The sequence below is a fragment of the Papio anubis genome, chromosome 5, assembly GCF_008728515.1.
Source record: "Papio anubis isolate 15944 chromosome 5, Panubis1.0, whole genome shotgun sequence".
NCBI classification, from domain to species: domain Eukaryota; kingdom Metazoa; phylum Chordata; class Mammalia; order Primates; family Cercopithecidae; genus Papio; species Papio anubis.
Window position 1 is genome coordinate 115,041,834 of NC_044980.1, and position 23,574 is coordinate 115,065,407.

Here is a 23,574-nt window from a genome sequence, read left to right on the forward strand (position 1 = left end):
ATGACCTCATCAAAAAAGCAGAGTGTTTTTGTAATGGTTACAAAAAAATCCAGCAAATTACTGCCTTCCAATGTGTGATTGCAGGAGGCTTCCTCTATTCCCTGGTAGCAGATGGGTAATTGTTTCTGTGCCCTTCTAGAGCCAAAGTTCTCACCTCTCTCTTTCCGAGCTGAATGACCCTAAAGAAAATAATTGTAGGCTGGAGAGTAGACAAGGGCAAGCACAAGGAAAATATAAAGGAATAAATAGTGTGACACAAGGGGAGCCTTTCAGTATCCCTAAAATCAACTGTAGATGAAGACTAACTGAATTTATGCGTTTTGTGCGTATACACACACACACACACACACACACACACACACTTATATACTAATAAACCTTGAAGTTCCTCATATGTTGGAAGATAAGAAATTGGTCAGTTATGTCTCTATTTTATTATTATTAAACTTTAAGTTCCAGGGTACATGTGCACAACATGTAGGTTTGTTACATATGTATACATGTGCCATGTTGGTGTGCTGCACCCATTAACTCGTCATTTACATTAGGTATATCTCCTAATGCTGTCCCTCCCCACTCCTCCCACCCCACGACAGACCCCAGTGTGTGATGTTCTCCACCCTGTGTCCAGGTGTTCTCATTGTTCAATTCCCACCTATGAGTGAGAACGTGCAGTGTTTGGTTTTCTGTCCTTGCAATAGTTTGCTTAGAATGATGGTTTCCAGCTTCATCCATGTCCCTACAAAGGACATGAACTCGTCCTTTTTTATGGCTGCATAGTATTCCATGGTGTATATGTGCCACATTTTCTTAATCCAATCTATCATTGATGGACATTTGGGTTGGTTCCAAGTCTTTGCTATTGTGAATAGTGCCGCAGTAAACATATGTGTGCATGTGTCTTTATAGCAGCATGATTTATAACCCTTTGGGTATATACCCAGTAATCAGATGACTGGGTCAAATGGTATTTCTAGCTCTAGATCCTTTAGGAATCGCCACACTGTCAGTTTAATTAGATCCCATTTCTCAATTTTGGCTTTTGTTGCCATTGCTTTTGGTGTTTTAGACATGAAGTCCTTGACCATGCCTATGTCCTGAATGGTATTGCCTAGGTTTTCTTCCAGGGTTTTTATGGTTTTAGGTCTGACATTTAAGTCTTTAATCCATCTTGAATTAATTTTTGTATAAGGTGTAAGGAAGGGATCCAGTTTCAGCTTTCTACATATGGCTAGCCAAGAAACTGGTCGGTTATGTTTCAAACAGACAAGATGCCATGCACGTGGGTGCAAAGGGACAGTCCTGCTTTTATGTTATTCATCTCTGGCTACAGGGCTCAGGTACTGAAACTCTAGGGTTGAGTTTTTCTTGAAGAAATCTTATGTAAATGGAGTTGCTTCTTAATGGACTTTGTCCTACAAAAAATGTAATGTCCAGAAAAAAAAGTCTTGATAAAACATTTTCTAATTTGGTGTTTTTATTTGTTTTCTTTTGTGGTTATATGCTTTGTTTTTTGAACTAGGAAAACTTCTTGGGAGACAAATTAAAGAGTTTAGAATAGAGATCATTTGAAATATTCCCTAGGTCCTGGCAAAAAATAACTAAAATACATTACTTGATTCTGGAATTTCTTTTACAATGTGTAATGCTGACTTTCAACTGACTGCATTTCATGAGCATGGCAATGCAAAAATATTCCACTAAACTGTATCTGCACGAGTGTTTTTAAATCAGCCTTATTGAGAAATAATTTGCAAACAATAAACTGCATCCATTAAACATGAGCAATTCAATGAATTTTGATGGTTTTAGAAACCTATTATACCACCACCATAACCAAGACATAGAACATTTTCATTACCTTCCAAAATGTCTTATATTTCTTTATCACCTTCCACTTCTAGCCTCTAGGCAACCACTAATCTACAGATTAGTCTGGATTTTATATAAATACAATCATGCCATGTGTATTCTTGTGTTTGGTTTCTTTCAGCATAATGATTCTGAGTTTCATCCACTGGTGCAAGTAGCAGTCGTTCTTTTTTATTGCTCAGTAATAGAGCATTGAATGACTGTATTCAACTTTCTTGCTCTATTTATGGATGTTTCCAGTTGCATTTGTGTTTTGTTTTATTTTATGTTTTTTGTTTTTTTGAGACAGAGTCTCACTCTGTTTCCCAGGCTGGAGCCTCAGCCTCCCTAATAGCTGGGATTACAGGCACCCACCATCATGCCCAGCTAATTTTTGTATTTTTGTAGAGATAAAGTTTCATCACGTTGGCCAGGCTGGTCTTGAACTCCTGACCTCAGGCGATCTGCCCACCTCGGCCTCCCAAAGTGCTGGGATGACAGGCGTGAGCCACCACACCTGGCCAAATTCATGTTTTTTTATTGTGACTTCAGAACTTCAGTGCAGGCAGAACCAATTTGCATTTCTCCAATATGGGAAAACCAAGATGGTTTAGTGTATAAAAATTATAAATTGTCCCATCTGGCCCATTTCTTAATCTGATTATGTCTCAAAGATATGAAGTCCACATCCTTATATTCAGGGCTCAACACAATCCCCAAAATTGCCCTCTCTCTATCCAAAACAACATAACACCTTAACTTGACTGATGCAGCTCTCTTATTATAGAAAGTCCTTCCTTTCAGTGTTATTTGTCAAATCTCTACCCAACTATTCTGACAGGAGGATGAAGTCTGGGATCTGGACTAAGGTGGAAAGACAGAGGGCCAGGGGAGACACTTAGAAAAGGTCACGACCTTCAACTATTTTCTCAAGGTCTAACCACTCGTGTTTCCATCCTATGTGGAACAGATTGATCTTCACTTGTATACTTCCTCTAAGCAGACTTCTTGTTTCCATTATGGGCATTAGGGCTTTCATGTTCACATACTACAGTACTAAAAACAGTTGTTGAAAAGGTCATGTTGTTTAGCAGCTTGCCTAAAGGAGTTCTCCTCTCTCCAGTACAGTTCTACCATTCAATAAACCCACTTCAGATATTATCCACTTCATTGGCTTCTGATCAAAACACTTCCTTTTCTTCCTGCTTCAGACTCCTGTGGCACTATGTCCCCATATCATGATACTTACACCTTTTGGCTTGTAAATTAATAGTTTATATGTTTGCCTCCATAACTACAGAGAGTTAAGGATTGGGATTCCCCACAACCTCCAGCTTGGTGCTGGAGGAAGTAGATGAATGAAGGCATGGAGACAGCAAAGTTGAGGACTGTGGCCTCTAGCTTGGGGAATAGTGTCCAGTTTGGTGTGGCTCAAAGATGTGTTTCGTGGGGCTAAGATTGGCCATGGCTGAAGTCTGCATGAAGTGTTAGACTTTACTCTGTAGCCACAGAGAACCATAAAATTACTGAGATCATGTTAGATAGGCCAAGTTTGCACAAAACAGTCAAGTGGGGTGGGGGCGGAGATAGTTGAGAAGATGAAAATTATATGGCGATATGTCAATCCATCTAGAATGGGCAATACAGGATCCAAAGGATGGCCTGGTTCATCCATCCACCAAATTATCCTTTTGACCGCCACTTTTCAAAATAAAATGACTAGTACCACACAGCCCCACTTAGTTGCTTGTGAGTTCATTTTTTGACTAATGCGTTCAGGCGCGGGAAACAGCCTAGACAAAATTAAAATATCTGTAAGAGTTGCATTTAGGATTATCTTATGGTGGAAATGGACTCTGGCTAAATCTTGTTCTCAGATTATTTTTCCAGACATTTGTTACTGCTTTTTAAAGTAATGGAGCAGAATTCTAGGATTTCAATTATGTTTTGCCATACAAGTATTTAACTGATATGTACTCAACTACAAACAATTAGCAAAATAAAACAGTATTGGAATAATGCAACTTAAAGTACTATAAGTATTTTTATTTTGTATTTAAAAGGAAAATGTTTTCTATTGACAACATTTCTGACACCAAATGTGTGGATTTTTACCCCTACAGCAACAACCAGTTCTCCAGTTCTCCAGACAACTTGTCCCAGAGTTAGCGTAGACCTCACAAGTTGAGGGCTCAGTCTCACAAGACTGCCCCCCAGCTTCAGAAGCCAATGACAACTACTGGGAAGTCAGGTTACTCACACTTCTGTCAACTTGGTTAAAAACTGAATTTCCCATGATCCTCCCTTCATGCTTAATAATTTGCTCTAACAGCTCACAAAACTCAGGGAAACATTTTATCGTGTTATTTATGTTACCAGTTTACTATAAATGATTACAGATGAACAGTCAGATGAATAGGTACATAGGACAAGGTATGGGGTTGGGGTTAGTGTGGAGCTTCTGTAACCTTTGGGGCCACCACCTTCCCAGCACCTCAATGGATTTGCTAAGCTTGAAGCTATCTGAAACTCTTCATTTGGAGTTTCTATGGAGCTTCCATTACATAAAAATAATTGATTGAATCATTGAACATTAGTGATTATCTCAATCCCCAGCCCCTCTTCCTTCCTCAGAGGTCAGCAAGTAGGGCAGAAATTTCCAGCCCTCTCATCAGGCCTTGGTCATTCTGGCAACCAGCCTTAATCTTTAAGCTGTCTACGGGTCCCAGCCACCAGTCATTCATTAGCATACAAAAAGACACTCATCACTCCCGGGGATTCCAAAAGTCTTAGAAGCTCTTGTTTCAGAAACGGGAAAAGGACCAAATACAATTTTAAAAGCTCCTATCAACCCTATCACTCAAGAAGTTACAAGGATTTTGAGAGCTCTGTGTCAGGAAGTAGGTGCAGAGACCAAATATGCCTTTCTTATTATGCCACAGCCTTGTAATTTTATGCTATGCAAAACTGTATTCATTCCTAATACTAACTCTAATTCCAACTACTAGTTTGTTGCAATACTAAACTATGTTATATACATAATCTTGGAATATCTTTTATGAGTTATTTCAGGAATTTTCAGAAAGTAATTCAGTCTGCATTATTTTACCTTTAAGACTGATTTTACTACCCAATCCAGATTAACTTTTGACTCCAGAGGTGATACTCTTTTTTTATTATTTTATTATAAAAATGATACAAATTCATTTTAAAATTCAAGCCATTAGGAAAGTATAAAAATTACCCCAGACTCCTCTAATTTGACCTTAGTGGATATCATTCCAGGCATCTGTGTACACAGACATACATAAGTAGACATGTATATGTTTTCATATAAGTGAGATTATTAGTAGAGATAAATTTAATTTACTTGCATTTGACAAAAAGACACCAAAGTGAAACTAATAATTTTGCTGAACTTCAAGATAATATTTCTTCACTAAAAGTTTAGTTTTTAAAAGGACCTACTAAAGTTGAAAAAAAAGTAATTATTCAAGGATTTGCAAAACATTAACTTCAAATTTTAATTTTACACTGCTTCAATTGACTTTCACATGAAAACTGAGGAATTTAATGTCATTAACTTCTTTGTACTGCTCCTTCCCCTACTAATTTTGATAATTTTATATTCTCTTCTCTATAATTTTTTTTTTTTTTTGAGACAGAGTCTCACACTGATGCTCACACTGGAGTGCAGTGGCACAATCACAGCTCGCTGCAGCCGCAACTTCCTGGGCTCAGGTGGTCCTCCCACTTCAGGCTACTAGTAGCTGGGAACTATAGGCACGTGCTACCATGCCCAGCTATTTTTTACATTTTTTGTAGAGATGGGGTCTCACTGTATTGCTCAGGCTCAGGCTGGTCTCAAACTCTTGGGCTCAAGCAATCTACCCTCCTTGACCTCCCAAAGTGCTGGGATTACAGGTAAGAGCCACTGGGCACAGCCTCTACAATTTCTATAGTTATTTTGCCTCCCATGATTTAAGTGGATTAATTGCCACTCTTTTAGTCACAATCTCTATATTTTTTAGTTTTTTTGTTGTTTCATCCTTGATTTCTTGTATTAACTAATGTTTTTCAAAGAGAATCAGAGGTAGAGTGGTTATATCATGTATTTATTATACAGGGACATTTTAGAGAGTAAAAGAAGAGCTATTAATATTAGCAAAGACAACAGGTAAATAATAAGACTATTCTAGGCAAAACAGTGCTTAGAATCACCCTAAAGCCACATATGGTGTATTTTATAAGCTCTTGAATGCTTCAACTCAGAACTTTCTGAGCCATTTAAACAGTGCCAAATGGCCCCTTTAGCAACGAATTATCTATTGGAAGAAAAAGTTTGGCTCTGGCTAAAGGCCCAGTAGCTCACTTCCTGGGGCTAATAGATGAGTTTTAGGGAATCTACCAATCAATTGAAACCATATCCACAATTCTGTATACATATGCATTTTTCTGGGGAGATCACTGTGACACTAATCAGATTTTCAGACTATTGCTCCATAAACATTTCTTACCAATTTCTATTTCATAAGGTGATGCTTGGATCACATTCTCTGAACTCCCCTGTAAATAACATCACAGAACTATGCTTTCACACTATAAGTTATCACTTCATATCTTCTGTATAATTAGTATAAGAAGTGAACAAATGTGGGCTGGGGGTGGTGGCTCACGCCTGTAATTCCAGCACTTCGGGAGGCCAAGGCAGACAGATCACGAGGTCAGGAGATAGAGGCCATCCTGGCTATCACAGTGAAACCCCATCTCTACTAAAAATACAAAAAAAGCCAGGCGTGGTAGTGGGCGCCTGCAGACCCAGCTACTCAGGAGACCAAGGCAGGAGAATGGCGTGAACCCGGGAGGCAGAGCTTGCAGTGAGCAGAGATCGCGCCACTGCACTCCAGCCTCGGCGACAGAGTGAGACTCCGTCTCAGAAAAAAGAAAAGAAAAGAAAAGAAAAGAAAAGAAATAAACAAATGTGGAGTGTTTCTGATATTTTGTAAAACTGCTAGTGATGACTTCCATTTTAGTTTTCGTTACATCTTTTATTAAAATTCATAAATTCATGCAATAAATTTAGTGCTAGGAGTATTTTTTTCCTTCTGACCAGTTGTCATAGTTCTTTCTGCAAACTCTGTTAGTTATTGAATTGTGTATTTCACAGTGGTTTCCTTCTAGCCTGTACTATCAGAGAGGTCATCTAGAGAAATTTGAACCTATCTGAAATATAGGTATTCTAGTCTTGGTTTTCTGAAACAACTATGTCCATTCCTCTTTTATCCAAACCTCTCTTAAGGGTCTCCAACAAATCAGTCTCTTTTCTTGGTCCTTAATCTTTCTCCCCTGCTTCAATAATGATACTATGACTATTTCAAACAGTAACAATGAATGGATGGATGCCCGGTGATATATACAATAATTAGGATAAAAGTAGTTAAATGTCCACTTTCCTGTGTGTTACACAAACCTGGCCTAAAACATTGAACATGAAGTGTTCCTGACAGAGAAAAGACATTAACAGAAAGAAAAAGATGCTGTGTGGAAAATAATATGATAATTCCAATAGTGGCCAGCAAAATAATTGAAAGCATATGAAAAGTTAGTGGATTCAAGTTAAAAGCTTTCCCTAAAGTGTTCAAGTGCCTGCCTATATCTAGCCTAAATCAACTTTCCCAGGAAACTGAGAGGACCAAAACAAAATTGTGATGAGCCCTGACAGACTTTTATGCACACTTACATAGATTTAGTGATTAACTTTTTGTAAAAAATGTCTTTTACCTTGATGTTCGAAAAGTAATGCCACACCAGCAAAATATTATCTGAAATGTTACAGGAAAACTGTTGACCTAATTCTTTGCTCTTCAGCAACCTCAGACTTATCAACTTCCTCTTTGCCTTCCTTTGATAACACTTTCCTGAAGTTGGCTGGTCCTGGCAAGGGCCTCCATAGACAGGGCACCCTGCCCTCATATAACCTCCTCAGCCACCCTTCCCCTGCCCTCCTTACTCTGTTATGCCATGCCACTGAAAGCTACAGCCTGCGCATTTGCTAAGAGGGAGCCTTCTGCTGATTCTGCCAGAGCTATAGTCCCTTCTTTCCGTTCCTTCTTTCCATCCCCCACATATCCACTTCTATCTGAAAAAGGCCAAATAGGAAAACCCTGGACTGGAAAAAGAGGCCAAACAGGAAAACCTTGGCAGCTGGGGCAGTGGCAATAACCACAAGCTGGAGATTGCTCAGCTTTCCCTGGAAGTTTCAGACTGACAATTGTAAAGTCAGTGAAAAATAAGATAGGTTTTCTTATCTCTGTTCAGACCCATGTGGATGTATTTTTCTCTTCTGCTGTGGCTGGGTTGTTTGCGCTTCACTAGAGCATGGCTTAGGAGTAAGATGCTCAAAACATAAGAATATGGAGTATATTGCAGGTTCAACGGAAGTTCAACCACAAATACAGAGCATGGGGCAAGCTTTAGAAAATATAATATAGACCATCTTCGTCTTTTTATGGTATTAATTTTCTCCCACATCCCTTTCAATTGTTTGGTAGATGTCTTCTGACCTCTGTGTCTGCCTGTTTTCTTCTAACTTTCCTTCCAAAGGAAATCTTCTGACACGGTGACACAAATGTCTTCATTTATGACCCATTTATTTTGCTTATATGCTTGGTTAAATACTGGATTTGGCTCATACTTTCCATGTGGAATTTTATTAAATTCACTATTTTCAAAGTAAAAAGAATAACTTCTCATTTTAAACTAAAAATCTGCATTTAATTAACCTTTCCAGTAAATAAACATGTAAAAAAAGTAGTAAGAAACATTTAAATGTCTTGAAAATTTTTGCTTATGCTTTGTACTTTCTGTTAGGTCTTTCTTGAATTTCTCAAATATTTTTAATGTGACTTTTCAATTGTTAGAACCCACCATATGGCTAAGAAAAGAAGGATAAACAACTATTTAGTTATTTTGATAAATGTAGACAGTTTACTGGCATAAGTTAGTATAGAATAATAGAATAAAATATTCCACTTCAAATAATACTCTTTTTATAAAAACTTCAATCATCCAGGGAGTCACTTTATTTTCCCTTTTTGCTTGGTCTATGTAACTGTGGATTTATTCACCTAACATCTCTTTTTATGTCTGGTAAGCAGAAATCATAAATGTGTTTCTTTCTGGTTTTGATATTGCTCTGTGCAAGGTGAAAGTCCCAATAGTTATAGTTAAAAGTAGGCTGATTATATGACATATACATCTACCTAGTTTTATTTCCCCAAAGGAGACCACACAATCAGCTCAATTTGTTTCTGTTTTCATGCCACCTGGCGCTACTAAAGAGCATATTGAAAAACAGTCATTTAATTCCAACAAAATTTCTTGCAGCTTCAGGTAACTAGGTCTTTTCCATTATTCAGTGAATATTCTTCCCTAATCGAATCGTTACTACATTCCCCAGAGTGCATAATCCCAGTATCTTTCACTATTCTATTTCCCAGAATTCAAATCTCTTCATTCTCTGAAGATCACTTTGCCTCATACTTAGAAGACTAAGTCCACGTATGTGAGCTCCACCAATTCCTCACTTCTCTGCAAACACCTTTTCCCTTTCTCTAGCTTTCCTTTTTTTCCCTTTTCTCAGAGGCTAACACCTCCAATTATGCCCTTAATCTCATCTTCTACTGCCTCCTCTGTGATTTTTAATTATCCCATTTCATTGGGGACCTATAATCTTTTCCTCTCTACCTAAGGCATCCCTATCCTATAAACAACAACAAAACAAACCTTTCTTCTACTTTGCTTATCTCTCAAGTTTTTTTTTCTGCAAGTTTTTTGAAAGTATGTTGTTCTCCTCCTTGACATAACTTTTAACTCCTAACAATTTAGCCTTTACCATTACCACTCCTTTGGAACTAATCTCTCAAAGTCCCTGCTATGGAATCCACTGATAACTCCATCTAATAGCCTTTTCTCAGCCCCTCATTACTCTTTGTAGCATCTGACAGGGTTGATGATACCATATTTCTGGAAACCAGAAATGTTTCCAGAATTCTGAATGGAATCTTTTGTCTGCATGCCCTGTTTCTTTAACTGCAAATTTGAACCTTTCTCTGTGTTTTCTGGCTGTAATTTCCCGTGTCCAATATCTCTACTATAAATATTCTCCCAATAATTTTTCTCCATATATTCTTTACATACTCCTATTTATAGAATTTACATGGTTTTAAACATTTTTTTTTTCTGTGTGAATAGCTCTGAAATAAATGAATACTGAATTTGCAGGCCTGTATTTCCTGTTTTGGCTGGATTTATTTATTTAAATTCTACAATTATGTCAAACTCAACAGATCCAGAACAAAATGTTTTTCTCCTTCCCTAAATTACCTTTTTGGATTTATAAATTTTATTTGTACTCTGTGCAATGCTTTTCTATAGCTCTATCCTCAGATTTAGACAGATCCTGTGTTCCTAAAATGGTAGAGGCTTCTGTCAATGCCCAGTCCTCTCCCCAATGTCAGATTGTTACCTCCTATCACTGAGTATAAGACTTGGTGGGTAGGAGAGTATACACAGATGGTCCCTGCATGCCTGCCCCTTAGAGGTGCTTACGCTCAGCTACTCTGCCCTTTTCTTGTGGCAGACAATTATGTCTCATATAAAGTTTGGAGCTTGGAGGCTTTTTCTTGGTAGTATTGATCTATCTTCAAACTTAGGTAGGCCTTTTAGTTCATCTATTTATCTTGCAACTTTGAGTCTCCAATGGACTCAAAAATTATGATTCTGTAAGCTATTCAATTTGTTCTCATTGTTTAGGTGGAAGCAATGATTCTTCTGCTTTTCTGTATCCTAGACAGAAACTGAATTTCCCTATTGCATCTTATCCTTAACTCTCCCGTAGATTTGGTTCTTCCTAAGAACAAGAAAACTAAGAATTTTAGTTCAAGTAGTTTATTTGGGAGGTGATCTCAGGATACCCCAGTAAAGCAATAGGAAGAGAGACAGTGAAGAGAACAAAGCCCAGCTAGTGTGTTAACAAGTGACTGTGGTCCAGTCACTCTGGGGACTTCTGGAAGACTATATGGAATCAACCTTGGTGAGGAAGCTGGATATGTATTCGCTGAGTCTCATCTGCAATTGATGAGCTGCTCTGCTGTGGGCAGAGCCTCCTCCCGATCAAAAAAAGCAAAGAATCACAAGTGCTTGCAGTAGAAAGTTGTTGACATGATCCCAATGTGGGCAGGCATAATAGTGTTAACAATGTCTGTTATAAACTTTCCACTGACATTTATTACTTTTCCTCTCAGATATATGGGTATACTAGAGCCTGGTGTTATTGAGAAGAGTAGTTATGCCTGATTTATCTTTGTATTCTCCCAGCATAGTAACTTGGATATAATAGTCAGAAGGCAATCGATCAATATTTATTAAATGAGAAAATATAATTTATATAGTATCAATATGAAGAATTCTGGTTAGCTCTTTTTTATTTCCTCCGAAGCCCATGTCCTCACCCCAATCCCAAGTATTCAAATAATATAGTTTAATCTTTTAATTGCCAAAAAGATAACATCACCTGACTAGTGGGGATTTTTTTAAATCACATTGATTTTCCAGTTAACTTAAATGTGATATAATTTTAAACTATGATTTCCAAATCTAAGCTTTATCTAACAGATTTTTTTTCTTTTTTTTTTTTTTAAATTATACTTCAAGTTCTGGGATACATGTGCAGAATGTGCAGGTTTGTTACATAGGTATACACGTACCATGGTGGTTTGCTGCACCTATCAACCCTTTAACTACATTAGGTATTTCTAGCCCACCATCCCCAATAGGTCCCAGCATGTGATGCTCCCCTCCCTATATCCATGTGTTCTCATTGTTCAACTCCCACTTATGAGTGATAACAGGGGGTGTTTGGTTTTCTGTTCCTGTGTTAGTTTGCTGACAATGATGGTTTCCAGCTTCATCCATGTCCCTGCAAAGGACATGAACTTATCCTTTTTAAGGTTGTATAGTATTCCATGGTGTATATGTGCCACATTTTCTTAATCTAGTCTATCATTGATGGACATCAGGGTTGGTTCCAAGTCTTTGCTATTGTGCATATTGCTGCAATAAGCATACATGTGCATGTGTCTTTATCATAGAATGATTTATAATCCTTTGGGTATATAACCAATAATGGGGTTGCTGAGTAAATGGTATTTCTGGTTCTAGATCCTTGAAGAATCGCCACACTGTCTTCCACAATGGTTGAACTAATTTACACTCTCCACACCCTCTCCAGCATCTGTTGTTTCCTGACTTTTTAATGATCACCATTCTAACTGCCATGAGATAGTATCTCATTGTGGTTTAGATTTGCATTTATCTAATGACCGGTGATGATGAGCTTTTTTTCATGTTTTTGGGCTGCAGAAATGTCTTCTTTTGAGAAATGTCTATTCATATCCCTTGCCCACTTTTTGATGGGGTTGTTTGTTTTTTTCTTGTAAATTTGCTTGTTTTTTTCTTGTAAATTTGTTTAGGTTCCTTGTAGATTCTGGATATTAGCCCTTTGTCAGATAGATAGATTACAAAAATTTCCTCCCATTCTGTAGGTTGCCTGTTCACTCTGATGATAGTTTCTTTTGCTGGACAGAAGCTCTTTAGTTTAATTATATCCCATTTGTCAATTTTGGCTTTTGTTGCCATTGCTTTTGGTGTTTTAGTCCTGAAGTCTTTGCTCATGCCTATGTCCTGAATGGTGTTGCCTAGGTTTTCTTCTAGGGTTTTTATGGTTTTAGGTCTGACGTTTAAGTCTTTAATCCATCTTGAATTAATTTTTGCATAAGGTGTAAGGAAGGGGTCCAGTTTCAGTTTTCTGCATATGGCTAGCCAGTTTTCCCAATACCATTTCTTGAATAGGGAATCCTTTCCCCATTGCTTGTTTTTGTCAGGTTTGTCAAAGATCAGATGGTTGTAGATGTGTGGCATTATTTCTGAGGCCTCTGTTCTGTTCCATTGGTCTATACAGCTGTTTTGGTACCAGTACCATGCTGTTTTGGTTACTGTAATCTTGAAGACAGGTGGCATGCTGCTTCCAGTTTTGTTCTTCTTTTTGCTTAGGATTGTCTTAGTTATATGAGCTCTTTTTTGGTTCAATATAAAATATAAAGTAGTTTTTTCTAATTCTGTGAGGAAAGTCAATGGTAGCTTGATGGGGATAGCATTGAATCTATAAATTACTTTGTGTAGTATGGCCGTTTTCACAATATTGATTCTTCCTATCCATGAGCATGGAATGTTTTTCCATTTGTTTGTGTCCTCTCTTATTTCCCTGAGCAGTGGTTTGCAGTTCTCCTTGAAGAAGCCCTTCACATCCCTTGTAAGTTGTATTCCTAGGTATTTTATTCTCTTTGTAGCAATTGTGAATGGGAGTTCACTCATGATTTATTTTATGTTACTTACAGCCAGCAATGATACGGCGTCCACCAACAGTTGTTTGCTACATTTGTGGTCGTGAATATGGAACAAAATCTATTAGCATTCATGAGCCACAATGTCTGAAAAAATGGCATAATGAAAACAACTTGTTGCCTAAAGAGTTAAGGAGACCAGTACCTAAAAAACCAGAAGTCAGGACCATTACTGGTAAGTTCCTAGAAAAAAGATTTGAGTGTATAAGGGGAGACTTTTCTCTGTAAACTAATAAAAGCAGAAGTATTTTCTTTTTTCACTTGTTCAAATGACCAAAATCAGCAACATTTCCTGCTTTGGTTAAAGACAAATAAGAAAAACAGTTCCGGAATGCCTATCCAAAGTATTATCTTCCGATGCTGAGACATAAAGACACTGTCCTGGCAACACTGTGCATGAGAGAGATCTATAGGAATTTGCTCTATTTCCCAAAAGTTTCCTTCATATATCATCAAACCCTTTGAATGTAAAATAAATAATAAAATATTTTTTAAATAAAAATAAATAAAACTTAAAAAAATATGAAACTTAAAAAAAACCTTTGGGAACATCCAAAGTCATGTTTCCAAATATGAATGTGTCTTGGTGTTCACAGAGCAGGGGTACCAAACTTGAATTTTCACCAGGTCCACTAGTCAGGTTATGACATTGAGTAAACTGGTCTGTGTGTACAACAAAGGGGAAGTAAGGACTATGATGAGGTGTGAAGCATCAGATCACTCTAAAGGAGACAGGCCGCTGCCCAGTTCCAGCTGGTGTTATCATTAAGAAATTTAGTCCAATGTACTCATATCTTTCAATAACACAAAACAAACTAGAAATCCAGACATCTATTTTAAGTTTCCAGAATTTTTTGCATTTAATCATTTGTAAAGCCTGGTGCAAACCAAATGAAACTGAAACTACACTGCCATGTTTGGCCTCATCACAAAGCCTCATGCTTATTCATTTAGGGTATAAGAATAGTTAAGAAAATATTTTTGCCGCGCAAGCTCAGACTTATCATATTTTTACCATTGTCATTTTCTCAGTAGATCCCCTAAACCATCTCATAGGACAATGTTGGTTTTAAGAGGAGTATCTTTCAATTTATCCATTGTCCTATGTAACCATAGATTTGCAATGCTGAAAAGTACCTTGGGAGGTCATTTAATGTCAATTAGTCCAAAGCACTTGTGTCAGAGATGTGACACAAGGAGAGTTTTATAACAACCTACAAAGTAGATCCTAGATTGTATGATAAATTCTAGATCCTGCTAGATCCTAGCTGTTCACAGTCCTTGCCAAAAAGAGGGCTTTACATACAGGTGGGAAAAGAGCTGAAGATGAAAACAACCAACTACTGAAATTAGAGAATTTTCCACAAACAGGTTGTTTATTTCATTGAAACTCTCTTTCCAGCATTTCTCACTTGGTGTCAAAATCTGTTTCCTTCCCTTCTGATCTTTATCACTTTCTCTGCTTGACCATAACTACCAGAAGGCTAGAAGTAAGAGGAACGATTAGTCTGAAAGCCCTGGTGGTTCACCATTCTGTTACTGCCTACAGATGGAAAAGATAGGTCCTATAACTGCATTGTCTTCCTCTAAGTCCCACGTTATTTATCTCTGAAGATGCCCTTCCTCTCTAGGTAAAAATATTTCACATTACCATTTTTATCTCATGAACTCATTGTAGTCATAAGGTTCAACTAACCCCTCTTCCTGATCTGAAATCAAAGCCCTATGCAAAAACACTTAGAAATGTGATGAATCACCTTCAAGTGAGAGTCAATGACTACTCTGGAATTTTTGAATTCATTTTAAAACTCATATGAGTAACGAGAAAGTCAGCATCATTCTTTTCTCATTTTTCAAAGCACTCAAAATACACATTCATATCCCACATAGACAGTGATGTTTGCTATATCCAAAGAAGAAATACTAGATTTTGCTGGAATTTAAATTCCCATGGAGCAGAAAAGTAAGAATTAGGAGCAGACATGTTAAAAAATTTAAGGTTCACTGTGGTTGTGTGAACCATTAGATAGAAACAGTATGTGAATTGCCTAAGCTTTAACGCAGTAATCTATGCTGTGCCAAAGATAAAAACTAAGTAATATGTTTCTGAGTGCCTTGTTACATTTTGGGGGCCTATTTTCAGTGGTTCTAAGATATAGTCAGTTTAATGTACTAAAGTCATTCTATTTTAACTAAGGTTTATTAAAGCTAAATCCCACATTGTTTCTCTAAAATAAAGCCATATGCTTTTTTCCCCATGCTCTGCCAATGAAGATTATACATTTCTCATCTGTCTTTGTTATTTTCTTAAGGACACATCTTTTTGTCAGATTATTCTGTTTGCATTCTCCACTTTGATTACTTAAAGAATATCTGAGTTTATGACCATGAAGAGATGATAAGTTTTTAAGATACAATTCATCTTAAATTCACTCTCAACTGTCAGTCTTGGCTTCTAAAAACATTCCACTGAAGAATTACAGAAAAGGAAAATACAAATACATGCTGATTCCCCTTTGTAAGCTTATATTTAGAGTCAACTGAAAGAAGGCCAAAAGTTATATTTGCAAAATAATGATGTATACGCAAAGATGTTAATAATTAGTGAAGAATGCATATCATAACATGTAAAACAATGTCTTTCCTTTTTAAAATCCAAAGAGTGAAAACCTCTGTCTGATTCCCAGCTAACTTTACTCAACCCTTGAAAGAGCGAGCAGCCCTTTCTTTTTTGGAGGCAAAAGTAATATGATTTGTTTAAAATACTCAGTGAACAGGTATTTCCTGAAAATATTTTCCATAGAAAGTAGAATATGGTTCTCCCGAATAAAAACTGATCCATTTTACCTTTTTCTTTCCTTTTTGTTTTTGGTATTTTTTTCCCTTTTTTTCCTTTTGCTTTTTCCCTTTAACTTTCCAGCCAAAGGCTTCTATGATCTTGATGCTTTAAATGAAGCTGCTTGGACAAGTGCCCAGAGCCAGTTGGTTCCCTGTAATGTTTGTGGGCGTACCTTCCTGCCAGACAGACTGATTGTTCACCAACGATCTTGTAAGCCCAAAGCCGCCAAGTAAAGCCCTTTTCTCTCTACTGAAGTGTTACAGGAATTAATCCCTTTGAAAAAGATTGGGATAGGGTGGGAAGGAGAAAAAGGAGGTGACGAGGGGAAACAAGGAAAACTGCAATTGACCAAGTGCTGTTCTAGCAGGGGAGGCCCAGCTCAGCGCTTTGGTGTTGTAAGCCTTGCTCACTATTATGCAGTTGGGCAAATGCTCTGGTTTTAACAAGCAGCTGCATGTGCATAGGCACGCTGGGGACCATTTCACACTTTTGTCAGGCAGATTTACAAGCAGGCTGCTTCTCATCAGAGCTGGGATTTTGTCTAAAAGAAATTTCAGAGCCAACTGTCCCCATTTTTCTTCCATTTTCTTTCCTGAACAAGATTTTGAACTTCACAATTAGGGCTCTTATTCAGTGCACAAGGGCTCCAGAGGCAACTTCAGGCAACTCTTTAATCCCAGGAAGAACTGGATTCCTTCCTCTCCCTGAGCTTTCTGAAATAACCTGTCATTCCACACGTCCTTTTACCTAGGGACATCTTTTGAGTTATTGATTGGGGCAGTTCTTTTCTCTATAAGATTGTTCAACAGCAGAGACATTCAAAACATCGCTGAGAACTCAAAGTACCGGAACCATATCTAACTCATTCTCGCTTTCAAATGGCAAGAAATGCTACAAGATATTTCAGAGCCACTGCCAGCCTCATGTGTCAGGAGACTGCTGCAATACAATTCATCAAAATAGGTGGAAGCTAGCTAGCTCCTTCCTTCTTTAGGAGAAGTCCAGCATGAATTCTTTATGCCGTCATAGGGGTTTATAGGTGTTTTATTGTTGTGGTCTAAATGCCTGCCAGAAAGTTCTGTGCCTCCCCACCCAAGGCTCATGCACAGTAAGTGGGTTGTGAAACTGCTTAGTATTTTAGAGTCCTTGAATGTGTATTAATCGAGGTGGGGCTCTCCTGGGAGGACGCCAGGGTCAGGGAGGGACTCTGCCCAGGAAATTCTGCTCCCCCAGGCTGTGCTGCTTTGCCTGGACTCCCAGTGGTTTTGCTTGAGATCTTTGTTCATTTTATGGCGGAATTCCAGGGCCATTCTGGATCCAGTGGGTTCCTGCAAGCCTCACATTCATGACTTTACACAGCATAGTCAGATCCAAATTACACAGGCAAATTTATTCTACCTAATACTTTGATCATACTTCTACTTATAACACAGGGTTGGGTTAGGATAATTGTGCAAATCTTTCTATTTTTTCTGCCTGCTTCAAAGGAAGCAAGAGATGAACTTTTTAAGTCTTTAGATACCCTCAAATAAAAATCTTGTGAAAAATCATGGCATTTAGTGACTCATAGTTGATGATTTAGTTGTTTTACCTTATTAACCAAAATGACAAAAACATCAAATAGATGTTGAGTTTACTGTGGGTCAGGCACTGTGCTAAGTGCTTCATATATGTTACATTATATACATCTCATGTCAAGCCTACAGAAGGATATCATTATCTTTATTTTACAGATCAGAAAACTGATATTTGGTCTAAACAGCTAACTCAAGGTCACACTGAGCTTGAGTTAAGGAATAGTGAAGGAAGCAAACTCAGGACTGCTGGACTTCCAATTCCACACTCATCCATTGCTATATGTATGCTGGATTTCATCACTAATAAGATTACCCATACTAACACAATTGATCTGACAAATCTGAAACATTTTGTACATTATTTAAGTAACAAAGCAAATGGGAATCTTAGCATACGTGCAGTTCTGCTGCTGGTTTGGGTTTAACTTAGACTGAGGTGAAAACAAGCTTGAAGTGGACAGTGTTAGGTTTTTCAAAAGACACTTCTGCATTTTGCTGATGTTCAGAAATCAAGTAGCAGTGAATATAAAAAATTCTGGCCTCAACCATGAAATGAGTTGCCACTGAGGTCATAATAAGTGACTTTTGAGCATGACAAGAATAAAAATTAAAAACCCAACATCCTTATGTGTATGAAGCATTAAGTCTGTGAGTTCTTGAAGTGGTTGAAAAGAACGAGCTCTTGTAGAAATCATCATATCCACAAGGAACTGTGAGCCAGCTTGAGACACATCAAGGTGCTGAGTATGGAGATTCCACGATGGCTCCACCTCAGCTGGCCTACAAATGTTCCATGGAATTAAATCTGGAGCAAGCTCAGTTATAATGACATCAACCCAAGAGTTCTGGTCTATGATCAAGGCAAGTCATTAAAGTCTCTCTATTAATGGGAAAGCACTCACCTTCTCTGCCAATGGCCTTCCCACAGTGTGTTCACATCTGCACAGCTCTTTGTAACTCTCAAAATAAAATAATTTCTTTAACAATGCTTGGCACCTCCATGAACTATGAATTCAAACCTTGAAATAGTTCCCATAGATACTGTTTTAGATTATAAAGAGCAGATACTAGATGAAGGTACTAGGAAGTCTACACTAACCCAGGCCATTATTGTTGGGTGTGGGATGTAATGCTGTTACAGGCATCAACAACAATGCAATTTCCTCACCATTCTGTTACTTGGCACTGCGAAAAGTTTAACTGAATTCCCCTCTAGTCAAAGTTATAGGAAGAATTCCAGGATCTCTTGATGCTCATTTGCATTCAATTAACATTAAACTTTTAGGGTCCGTCCTACCAGAAGGGGGCTGAACAAGAATGTTCTAGTCAGGGGCATGGAGAGGGGAAATCTCTTACTCTGAGTGAGCATGTCAATCTCTCAGATCCATTATGGGGGCTCTTTAGATAGCTTCATTATAGTATTTCCTTTTTCAAAACTTTTATTCTAGGTTCAGGGATACATGTGCAAACTTGTTATATAGGTAAGCTGTGTGTCACAGGGGTTTAGTGCACAGATTATTTCATCGCCCGGGTAATAAGCACAGTATCTGATAGATAGTGTTTTTAAATCTTCTCCCTTCTGCCTCCCTTCACCCTCTACCCTAAAGTAGGTCCTGGTGTCTGTTGTTTCCCTTTTTGTGTCCATGTGTTTTTGTTGTTTAGCTCCCAGTTAAAAGTGAGAGCATGTAGTATTTGGTTTTCGGTTCCTTCATTAGTTTACTTAAGATAATGGCATCCAGCTCCATCTACGTTGCTGCAAAAGACATGATCTCATTCTTTTATATGGCTGTGTAGTATTCCATGGTGCATATGTACCACATTTTCTTTATTCATTCTACGGTTGATGGGCATTTATGTTGATTTCAGATTTTTGCTATTGTGAATAGTGCTGTAATGAACATACATGTGTATGTGTCTTTATGGTAAAATGATTTATATTCCTTTGGGTATATACCCAATAATGGAATTGCTGGGTAGAATGGAAATTCTGTTTTAAGTTCTTTGAGGAATCACCACACTGGTTTCCACAATGGCTGAACTAGTTGACATTCCCACCAATAGTGTATAAGCATTTCTTTTTCTTGGCAACCTCGCCAGCATCTGTTATTTTTTGACTTTTTAATAATAGCCATTCTGACTGGTGTGAGATGGTATCTCATTGTGGTTTTGATTTGCATTTCTCTAATGATAAATGATGTTGAGCATTTTTTCATATGATTGTTGGTCATATGTATGCCTTGTTTTGAAAAGTATCTGTTCATGTCCTTTGCTAACTTTTTAATGGAGTTGTTTTTTGCTTATAGTTTTGTTTAAGTTCCTTATGGATTCTGGATATTAGATCTTTGTTGGATGCGTAGTTTGCAAACATTTTCTCCCATTCTGTAGATTCTGTTTATTCAGTTGATAGTTTCTTTTGCTGTGCAGAAACTCTTTAGTTTAATTAGGTGCCATTTGTCAATTTTTGTTTTTGCTGTAATTGCTTTTGGCATCTTGTCATGAAACCTTTCCCAGGTCTTATGTCCAGAATGGTATTTCCTAGGTTATCTTTCAGGGTTTTTATAGTTTTATGTTTTACATTTAAGTCTTTAATCCATCTTGAGTTGATTTTTGTATATAATGTAAAGAAGAGGTCCAGTTTCAATCTTTTTCATATGGTTAGCCAGTTATCCTACTACCACTTATTGAATAGGGAATCCTTTCCCCATTGTTTATTTTTGTAGACTTTATTGAAGATCAGATGATTGTAAGTGTGGAGACTTATTTGTCAGCTCTCTCTCTGTTTCATTCATCCATTAGTCTGTTTTAATACCATACAGTATTGGTTACTGTATCCTTGTAGTGTAGTTTGAAGTCAGGTAGCATAATGCCCTCAGCTTTGTTCTTTTTGCTTAAGAATGCCTTGGCTATTTGGACTCTTTTTTGGCTCCATATACCATAGTATTTTCTAACAAGTATTTTTTTTTTCTTTTTTTTTTTTCTTTTTTTAAGACAGTTTCACTCTTGTTGCCCACGCTGGAGTGCAATGGTACGATCTTGGCTCACTGCAACCTTCATCTCCCGGGTTCAAGCAATTCTCCTGCCTTAGCCTCCCAAGTAGCTGGGATTACAGGCATGCACCACCACACCTGGCTAATTTTGTATTTTTAGTAGAGATGGGGTTTCACTATGTTGGTCAGGCTGGTCTCAAACTCCTGACCTCACATAATCCACCCACCTTGACCTCCCAAAGTGCTGGGATTACAGGCGTGAGCTATGAGCCACCACTCCCAGCTCTAACAAGTATTTCTAAGTGAAGTCTCAAGGATGGCTCCCTGATGCACTGCTCTAACAGCTTGGGGAACACGAGTCTGAGAGTCTTTATGAAAAAGGAAGCTCCTATTGATAATCAGGACCATTTGTAAGCTATATATATATATACACACACACACATACATACATATATATATGGCAAATAAATATCCAGTCCTCTCCTTTGCAAACCGGATAACAGCACTTGGTCTTTCTGTATTCATTTACTTCTGGCATGAGTAGACTTCTTCTTTATACTCCTTTCTGAGACCAACTCATATGGCTTAAATTCCATATCAGGTCAGAGCGGGAAGTCCTGCCCTTTCCTTCCCCACTCCTGAGAGGTCCTTTCCCTCCTCTGGCAATGGTCCCACTTCCCTTATCATTTATGACTTTCATATTGACTCACTGTCTGGACTACTCAAACTGCTGTGCCTGTTTCTGCTAGCCCTGCCTGCTCTCTGTGAGCACTGTGGTGAGATATGAAAAATGAAGCTTTTCTGCACTTGGAGGAAACCACACAAATGAGAACCAGTGAAGTTTCCAGTAGAGGCCAAATTGGGTGCTGTGGAGAGAATATATACCAGGAAAAACACTGCTGGGTTATCTCAGGATGGTAGACCTTTTTGCTAAGCTCTTTTAAAATTTTGTTATAAAACAGATACTCTCATTGCGAAAAGTATAATGAAGTCTCATGTTCTCTACATCCAGGTAAACCTAGTTGTTGACATCCACTGAGGTTGAATTTGAATGGTTTAAATTCCAACTACTACTATTTTTAATTAAAAGGAAGATGAAGATGGCAGGGAGGGGTTGCTGGGATCCCAAGATTCCAGGGTATCTCTGACAATGCCTTTCAGTCCTCCTTACAGGAACATGAAATTAAGCCAGCATGGTCATAAGCTTACTGTGAGTGAGATAAGAATGTGAAATCTGCCCTAGGCATCCTGGGGCTGGGTCCCAATATTGTTGACACTGATCACCCTAGAGGCCAAGGGTTTTCAGATGTCTTTTAGTTAGCTGAGAATGTGTTAGGCAAAATAATGGGCCCCAAAGATGTTGACATCCTAGTCTCTAAAACTTGTGAACACAGGAGCTTAAATGGCAAAGGGAAATTCGCAGATATGATTAAGTTATGGACCCTGAGATGCAGAAACCTTATATGAGTTCTAAAAAGTAGAAGAAGGCAAAGGGTGGGTGAGAGAGATGGCAGCATAAGAAGGGTTTAATACTGTTGCGGGTTCTGAGCTGCAGGGAGCTACGTACGAGGAGTAAGAGAAGCCCCTCAGAGCTAAAGGCCACCCTCAGCTGAGAGCCAGCAAGGAAACAGGAGCCTCAGTTCCACAAGCACAAGTGGCAAACTAAATTATTTTAAGAACAGGAATGAGCAAGGAAACAGATGGTCCCTCAGAGCCTCAGAAAGAAATGCAGCCATGCCACCTTGTTTTGCATCAGGTGAGCCTAGGATTGAAGTTCTAACCCTACAGAACTGTGTGAATATCTGTGTTGTTTGAGCCACTGAGTTTGTAGTAATTTGTTATGGCAACCACAGGCAAAGAATGCAAGATGCATCTATGTGGTGTAAAGTAGGACCCATAAAATCGCCTATTGATCAGAGGCATACAGCTCTCAAGCCCATAAAGGTTACTGGCTACCTCCACAGCTTGTTTTAGTGAGAGAGCAACTAGACAACATTCTGGAGGGGCAGATACCCTAATTAAAAACTGGGTCCAAGATTTGCCACCATTGAATACACAACTATTTTGCAGTGTATATAAATTTTAGTTGCAGATTACTGATGTTATGCTAAGGAAAAATACTGTCTTTAATATTCTTAATCACAAAGCTAATTCTGTCATATGTACATACTTGTTTTTAAAGTAATAATAAATGGACAAATGCAGTTGAATTATTTGATGATTGACTATTGGCACCAATAGCTCCATGCCCTTGCCCTGCCCACCTGTCTGTACTAGAAGTCATATTCCTTTCCATTAGCTGCAGAAAGAAGATAATAACTGCATAATCAGGAATGGTAAGCAGTTATAGGAACCTCTCAATAAGGCACTGCCTGAAAAATAATCAAAACATCTGAGCTCTGGAAATGCACATATGTTTTGAACAAATTCCAAAATTCTCATAAGATTTTCACTGGGGCTTTCCTAAGGAGCCATTTACAGATCTAAAAAGTAGCCTGGACCATCAAAATAACTGCTTACCGGGTAGACAAAGGGTGTTCAAAAGCACCTGATTTGAGGACCAGAGTTCATCTATATTATCAAACTTACCTTCAATGCCCTCATCTCCCATCTTTGAACCTTCTGCATCAATTTCCCCATCAAGGTTTCTTCTGCAGTCTCCATTGCCACCTTCTGCCTACCTCTGCGCAGTGGAGTAAAAACAGCTCCATTGTTCCTGTTGGAGCGAAAACTCAAGTGCTCCATGATAAAGATATTCCTTCATCTCCCCTAATCTTCCCTTTAACATTTTATTGCCTGTATCCCTTTGTCAACTTTTCACTAGGTATTTCATTGCAAAGACATCTGAGAAACTCATC

General features: G+C 38.1%; 1 protein-coding gene across 4 annotated transcripts in view; it reads left to right on the plus strand.

The window, feature by feature from the left end:
• The window catches only part of LOC101011084 (zinc finger protein 474), a 41,679-nt gene that overhangs the window by 5,885 nt on the left and 12,220 nt on the right, over positions 1-23,574 (plus strand). For 2 of the 4 annotated variants that reach the window (XM_021939622.2, XM_017959802.3), the window contains exons 2-4: positions 13,308-13,488; positions 16,234-16,362; positions 17,886-18,011. In XM_021939622.2, coding sequence (XP_021795314.1) covers positions 13,308-13,488; positions 16,234-16,362; positions 17,886-18,011 — 436 coding nt within the window. Of the gene's footprint in view, positions 1-13,307; positions 13,489-16,233; positions 16,402-17,885; positions 18,734-23,574 lie in introns of those variants that run through there. The other 2 variants (XM_017959801.3, XM_003900037.3) reach the window with 2 other exon arrangements.